The sequence below is a fragment of the Pristis pectinata genome, chromosome 37, assembly GCF_009764475.1.
Source record: "Pristis pectinata isolate sPriPec2 chromosome 37, sPriPec2.1.pri, whole genome shotgun sequence".
NCBI classification, from domain to species: Eukaryota; Metazoa; Chordata; class Chondrichthyes; order Rhinopristiformes; family Pristidae; genus Pristis; species Pristis pectinata.
This window is the reverse complement of record NC_067440.1, coordinates 9,106,359-9,114,236: the sequence shown is the minus strand read 5'-3', so window position 1 is coordinate 9,114,236 and position 7,878 is coordinate 9,106,359. Positions and strand designations below refer to the sequence as shown.

The following is a 7,878-nucleotide window of genomic DNA, read 5'->3' as shown; positions in this document are numbered from 1 at the left end:
TCCAACCCACCCACCCTCCTGTCCCCTTCACTTCTGATCAGAGCGGGCAGTAGGGAGGATGAGGGTGCCATAAATGGCATAGTCACCCCCCCCCCCCCCCCCCCCCCATATCTCTACACCTGAGCCGCCTCCTCCTCCTCCTCCTCTCCCTCCCCCATCTAAATCTACCCCCATGCTGTGGCCTGGATTGGTGCAAAGCTATTCAAGTAAACCTTGACCACTCATTCCCCAACGCGCCATCTAACCCCCCGGCACCTGAAACACAGACCTGGATTCTACTCACTTTTTAAAATTTTTTTTTTGGGGGGGGGCGTGAGGGGAAGGTTTAGGAGAAGGATGAGGGGATGCAATGGAACAGTGGTCCTTTCCACCCTTTTTATTCCCCACCCCCTTTGGTGATGGTCCTGCTTTACTCTCTACCCCGAGGCAGAGGTGGTATAGATGTGGGTGGGGGGAATAAGTGACACCTGTGTGGCCTATATATTGTTTAAAACAAAAAGTTGTGCATAACTTAAAATGACACAGGATAAAGTCAATGACTGCCCCAGGACTGGTATCATTTTGTTCTGGCACCGGGTGCTTATCTCCTCCAGCCCAGAAGAGGGGACACTCCTATTGATACCACATCATTGCAGTTAAAACAGCTGCTGGAATGTATTAAGATGTTAATAACAAGTCAACCTAGTGAAGTCCATCAGTAGCTGGCGTACAGATTACCCCAACCAGAACCACCTTCCAAAAATCAAGGAATAATGGATAGAGGACAACGGTTCCCATTGGACAAGCAGACCACAAACTCTGGGGAAGGTGGGGTACGTGACTAATTAGAACCAGAGCTTTCAGGAATGTAGGTAGGAAGCACCTACCTACAGAAGGTGCTATAATAATTTGTACTTCTGAACAGAGCAAGTTGATTCTGTGTTAATTGTTAGTTACAAGTCAAAATTCGAAGACTTGGCCTTGATATCTCAGAAAGGTACTGGAAGATGATGGATCGTGCCTACAGTGGGTATGGGCCTTCAGGAGTCCAACTTTGATAGTAATACTGAATCATGCTAGTTAATGAGGCTAAGTGGAAAATACACAAAATTAAACCTCTGCGGAGAGGCAGCCTACTTACTTTGCCTTAGTTCCACACAATGCAAACTGGTTCTGTCCTGCACACACATTCTGCAACTGTATGCTACATTTGAGGAATACTTATCCAATATTACATGAGCCACAATGTAATAGATACCAAAGACTGGGCTAGAGAGTGTTCAGGAAACCTTTGGAATTTACAAGAAAGACTGGAAATATGGAATACTGCCACTCAGGTCTTAAATTCCCAGCTTTCAGCTAAATGATGTTAAGGCATGTGGTTGGACTGATGTTCTAATGTCAGCCCCCCCACCCCCACCCCCCGGGCAAGGTTTTGACCCTTTGTCCACGAGACCTAGGGCAGGCTGGAAGCTTCAGCTTTTGGGCTTGGTTCCAGCTAACGGCAAGTTATTCCTTCCAACCCACTGAGGGTGCTCAAAATGTCTTAGCAAATGAGGTGGAGACCTCACCAGGTATCTCACCCCAAGGCTCCCTTGCAGACATGTGCCCTGCTCGAACACCTACTTTGTTCCCACCTTTCTCTTCTCTAGTCCTTGGTCACCTTTTGGGGAAGGCAGGATCTTTGGGGTCAGGAACCCTGCTGACCAAAGTCCCACCAGGGGACACAGATGTCCAGTAGGCAATCTGTGTAGCCAGGCCACATCCACCAGACTCAATGGGGTGTTCACATTACACCTTCCTCTGTCTACTCCAACATCTGGAAGTGTTCAAGCATCTCTTTCCTGGTGAGACCCATACCTGGGCTGTGGTTTTTCCAAGTATCTGTCCCGGACAGCAGGCTGGGTTAACAATGGGCCATCCAGAGAGAATGTCATGGATACTATGCTGCTCAAAAGGTGTGTTGTACAACACTAATCCAGCCCCATCCACTCTCAGAGCCTACTTACCAACTGCTGTGTAGTTTAATGTTGCTTTATATAAAATAACAGTGAACTGAATAAAGTAACATTTAAAAGCACATGACATGTGGAAGCACGTGAACTGCCTTGATACTGGTGCAGATTTCTAAAGTGGCTTTTCCTCATGGTGAATGTTTGACCCTTCCCCCCCCCCCCCCCCCCCCGACATTCCAAACTTTCTTCCCAAAAAAAATCACTACCACCATCCACCCCCCCCCCCTTCCGAAACACAGTCTCACCTCCTCCAGTTCCAGCCACCTCGGCTGATAAAACAGGAATGCCCAACTCCTGTGGGATCTTCCTATGCATTTCTGCAGGCCCGCCAATCACTCAGAGCCAGCAGACAGCGATAAAAAAACAGAGGGGTTGGTGGGGGGGTGTGGAGGTGGCGAGGGTGCATGAAAAGCACCCCTCCCCCTCTCCACCCTTTCGCCCAGGTAACAGATGCCATGTGAAGTCAGACCTAACTCCGGAGGGTGGTGTCCAAAGAGTCAAGAGGCTTCTTCACCATTCTCCCTCCCGCCCCACCCGCAGAGAAAAGAAATCCTACAAGATTAAAAGGAAGGTTGGGTGATCCAGTGGGTAGTGTTTGGACCAAGGCATTCAGGCAGCGTAGTAGGAATAGCTCGTTGGCTTTGTTCAGGATAGGTTCTGGGATGTTTCCGTGGAGTGTAACACCAGCAGTTTGTTCATCATCTAGTGCCTGCTGGGGGTCCCAGCCCACTTCCCTGGGTCTTCACAAGGAGTTGTTAGCCTTCACGAGTTGCTGGCCGTCACAGGGAATTGTTGGCCTTCACAAGGAGTTGTTGGCCTTCTCCCTGCCAGCCCCGTCTTGCTTCTGGTGCAGGTGCTGAGCCGCCTGGAGCAGCCGGTATCGCTCCCGCAGGTTCCGCCTGCGCACGTGCTCGTTGGTGATCTCCTGCACGTTTTCACTGGGGAACCAGCCCTTCTGTCCGTTGGATAACTTGGATCCTTCATACCAGCCTGAAAAGGGATGGGACAAGACAATTTAAACACACTTATGGATTTACCACACACACTACATCCTACCTAAATCACGGCACGGAAACAGGCCCTTCGGCCCAGCGAGTTCCTGCCAGCCATGGGCAGCCCATTCACACTAATCCTATGTTAATCCCATTTTATTCTCCCCCTATTTCCATCAACTCCCCCCCAGATTCTACCCCTCACCCTCAAGGGCCAATTAACCTACCAACCCTCACACAGTTGGGATGCGGGAGGAAACCGGAGCACCCTGGGGAAGCCCATGTGGTCACAGGGAGAACGTGCAAACTCCACGTGGACAGCATCAGAGTTTGGGATTGAAGCCAGGTGACTGGAACAGAGAGGCAGCAGTTCTAGTTCAAGTTTGTTACCATAGATACACACCCAGGGAATAAATGCCATGAAAATTAATTTCTTGCAGCAGCAGCAGAGGACATGACAAATAAGTTAACAAACTTAAATTAACCTAAATTATACACAACTTACACAAAATAAATATAATGACATGAGTGCAAGTTGAGAGAGAGAAGTATATTCCGAGGTAGTGTTGGGGTTTTACAGGTTGGTTCAAGAACCTGATGGCAGTGGAGAAGATATCTTTATTAGTCACATGTACATCGAAACACACAGTGAAATGCATCTTTTGCGTAGAGTGTCCTGGGGAGCAGCCCGCAAGTGTCGCCACGCTTCCAGCGCCAACATAGCATGTCCACAACTTCCTAACCCGTACGTCTTTGGAATGTGGGAGGAAACCGGAGCACCCGGAGGAAACCCACCCAGACACGGGGAGAATGTACAAACTCCTTACAGACAGCGGCCGGAATTGAACCTGGGTTGCTGGCGCTGTAATAGCGTTACGCTAACCGCTATGCTACCGTACCTGCGGTTGTTGAACCTGGAGGTGTGGGTCTTCGGGCTCCTGTACCTCCTGACTGCTATGCCATTGTGCTGCCCCATTATAAATGTTTCAAAAGAACGCTAAACTTGGTGCTCCTTCTAATGTTGCATCATCGAATTGTTATAACTTAGGAGGCAACAATTGCCCATTGCCTGTCTGGTGGATTCTAGTGAAGCAGTATTACCTCATGCTCCTATCAGTTATCATCTCTCCTTCTGAAGGTCTTATTCTAGTTCCGTCACCCCTACAAGCACCTCAACTGCTCTCCAAAGTCAAAAATGTTTCTCCAAGTCCATCTTTGCTCTAATGGGAACTGATTCCCCCTCTCTATTCTGTTGTGTGTTGCCAGATTCAAAATGCTATCAATGTTGGATTCTGTTTTACAAAAATATCAATCCAAATATTTAAATATGCCGATAACCTTTATGAGTTACAACATTGTTGACCTGTGGCTCTGTAATGTGTGGTCATCCCTGTCCGTCACCCTCTCCGAATAAAGTGATAGGCACACACTGGCCATGCCCCTCCCCAGCTGCCCAACGCAATTGACATTCTATTACAACAGAACACAAAAAAAATGGCCACCCGGCCCCTCAAGCCTGTCCTACCTTTCGAAACGATCATGGCTGATCTGTCCCGGGCCTCAACTCCTCTTTTTTGCCAGTTCCACAGAGCTCTCAATCTTTCAAGAAAATTATTTACCCCCTAAGTACCCCAATGACCTAGCGTGGTGGAGAATTTGAAAAACTCACCACACTCTATGAGAAGCGATTCCTGTACACCTCAGTTTTAACTGACTATCCCTTGACTTGTGACTATGTCCCCTCGTTTGAGTCTCCCACTACTGGTCTCCCACCAGGGTAACAGCTCCCAGCAGGGCTGTCAATCAAATAACCAGCAGGTCCAGATCAATGAAGTCATAGACTTATACAGCACGGAAACAGGCCCTTTGGCCCAACTCATCCATGCTGACCAAGGTGTCTTCCTGAGCTAGTCTCATTTGCCTGCATTTGGCCCGTATCCCTGTAGATCTTTCCTATCCAGGTTCCCGTCCAAATGTCCAGCTCTCAACCCAAAAGGCATGAACATCGAATTCACCAGTTTCTGTGCCCTCCTGATCTACCCAGTTCCTCCTACACCCACCCCCTCATCACCATTTCTTTCCCTCCTCCATCTACCCATCGTCCACACCCCCCTCCCACCCCCCCACTGATCCCATCTGCCCTCCCCACCTCCCTTATTTGGTTCCAGGCTCCACCTTCCCCTCCTATCAGATCCCACCACCTGCAGCCCCGCTGCCTCCACCTCTCAGCCTCTGTCACTGTCCCCACCCTCCCCTCCTCCATCTGCCAATCACCTGGATCCACCTATCACCTGCCGGCTCTTGCCCCACCCCTTCCCCTCACCTCTTTACACTGGCTACCTCCCCTCTACTCTTTCAGTCTGGATGAAGGGTCTCGGCTTGAAACGTTGACTGTCCAGTTCCCTCCACAGATGCTGCCGGTTCCTCCAGCAGTTTGGTTTTTCTGCTCCAGATTCCAGCATCTGCGGTCTCGTCTCCCGGCTCTGATTTTCCTCTCACATCCCAAAGACGTGCGGGTTGGTGGGTTAATAGAGCATTGTAAGTAGACGAGTGGTCAAATCTGGGGAGAGTTGATGGGAATGTGGGGAAAATAGGTTACAGGAAAAACTAAGGATCGACCTGTGAGCTGGCATAGACTAGATGGGCCGAACGGTCTCCTCTGTCGTAAGGAAACATGGAATAACCCTGCTATCAGACTACAGAAGTTGGAAAGTTCTCTCAACTGGTAAATTGGTTTATTATGTCACATGTACCAAGGTACAGTGAAAACTTTGATTTGCATGCCATCCGTACAGATCATCACATCAGTGCATTGAGGTAGTGCAATAACAGAATGCAGAATAAAGTGTTAAAGTTACAGGGAAATAGAATAAGGTGCAAGGTCATAACGAGGTAGATTGTGAGGTCAAGAGTCCATTTTATCGTACTAGGGAACCGTTCACTAGTCTTATAACAGCGGGATAGAAGCTGTCCTTGAGCCTGGTGGTACGTGCTCTCAGGCTCTTGTATCTTCTGCCCGACGGGAAGGGAGGAGAAGAGAGAATTGATAGGACAATAAAGTGAAAGAAAAGACATACCCTCTGGTGATTTCTTGGTCACATTGATGATATCGGCTGGCTCGAGGCTCAGTTCGTCCGCTTGCTGGGCAGTATAAGGAACGAGGCACTGCACCTGGGGACAGTCTGTTTGGAAGAGGGGGGTAATGGAAAACAGAAAATGTTAGAGATCATCTCAAAATTCTTCCCTCAGACCACAAGTGTTTAACTACTGATAGTAATTTGTTGACTGTCCCTTGATCTCTTAAAGGGAAAATCTCCGATAATCCAGCACCTTCGGGATTTTGGAGATGCCAAACTAGCAGATTTTCCAGACTAATGGATTTCACTTGTTAAGACGGTGGTATAATAAATTTTCCAGTTAACTCAGCGAGTTTAAAGGAAATATCCAAGCCCTGGTACTGGATGCAAAACTCCCCACATTCATGACCCCAACCCCAGTTTCGGCCACACTCTGGAGCCCAGGATCCGGTTGCACATCCACACCGGATCCCTGTCACAACTTCCGAACTAACAGCCAGGCCAGATGCCGAACCATCAGGATTTCTGAACAATTGATGACAGATTATCGGAGTTTGAACATTTGCATTTTCTAGGTTGTTGCTGCTGATGCAATAAATTCCCTGCACGTTGGGGCCCTGAGCTTTCATAAACAAGTCAATGGCCCAGTGGTAACACTTCGACCTGTTAGCCTGAAGGTCATAGGTTCAAGTTCCACTTGAGACTCAGTTATAGGAGAATCATACAGCACGGAAACAGGCACCAACAGGTCTACACTGACCATCAAACAGCCATTTACAGTAATCCTACAACCAATCCTATTTTATTCTCCCCACATCCCCATCAACTCCTACCCCAGATTATACCAACACTTGGGGGGCAATTCACAGCGGCCAATTCACCCACTGACCCTGCACGTCATTGGGATGTGGGAGGGAACCGGAGGACCCGGGGGAAACCCACGCGGTCACAGGGAGAATGTGCAAACTCCACACACACACACAGCGCCGGAGGTCGGGATCGAACCCGGGTCTCTGGATCTTGGAGGCAGTGGCTCTACCCGCTGCGCCACTGTGCTGTCCACCGATTCATCTCGAATGGTCCTCCTCCATTGTGAGCGGTCATGGGCCAGAGATTCCCAGGACGTTGCATTTCTTCAAGGAGGCTTTGAACACATCCTTGAATCATTTCCTCTATTCTCCTGGTCAAATCCTCCCACAATAGAGCTGGGAGTAGTGTGTCTGTGTCAGGGCTCTGATATCGGGCACCAGAACGATACGACTCACAACTGTGCCTACAAGCGTGTTTACTCCTTTCAGTTACTCCCCTTGGTTGACTTTAACGCGGCTTCCAGCAAAGGTCCCAGGTCCGATCATGACTTGGGTCCAACTTTTCCGCCACACCCTCCCCGCCATCGAGGACAATCTTCAAGAAGGTGGACCCTCAAGAAGGCGGCATCCATCACTAAGGACCCTCACCACCTGGGACATGCTCTCTTCACGTTACTACCATCGGGGAGGAGGTACAGGAACCTGAAGACCCACACTCAACGTTTCAGGAACAGCTTCTTCCCCTCCGCCATCAGATTTCTGAACGGTCCCTGAACCCATGAACATTACCTCGTTATTCCTATTTATTTTCGTAACTTGTAGTAATTCTTATGTCTTGCGCTGTACTGCTGCCGCAGAACAACAAATTTCACGACATATGTCAGTGATGATAATTCTAATTCTGACACCATCTGCCCTAACAGTGATCTTACTGAATGGGAGAGCAAGCTCGAGGGGTGCATGGCCCAGCCCATTCCTATTGCTACGGCAGCCACATTACTGAAGG

General features: G+C 49.1%; 1 protein-coding gene across 1 annotated transcript in view; it reads right to left on the bottom strand.

The window, feature by feature from the left end:
• Positions 1 to 2,544: 2,544 nt before the first annotated feature.
• Positions 2,545 to 7,878, bottom strand: part of LOC127586471 (rho guanine nucleotide exchange factor 15-like) — a 58,689-nt gene continuing 53,355 nt past the window's right edge. Inside the window, 2 exon segments of the mRNA XM_052044475.1 lie at positions 2,545 to 2,984; positions 6,064 to 6,168. Coding sequence (XP_051900435.1) covers positions 2,794 to 2,984; positions 6,064 to 6,168 — 296 coding nt within the window. The 3' untranslated portion in view covers positions 2,545 to 2,793.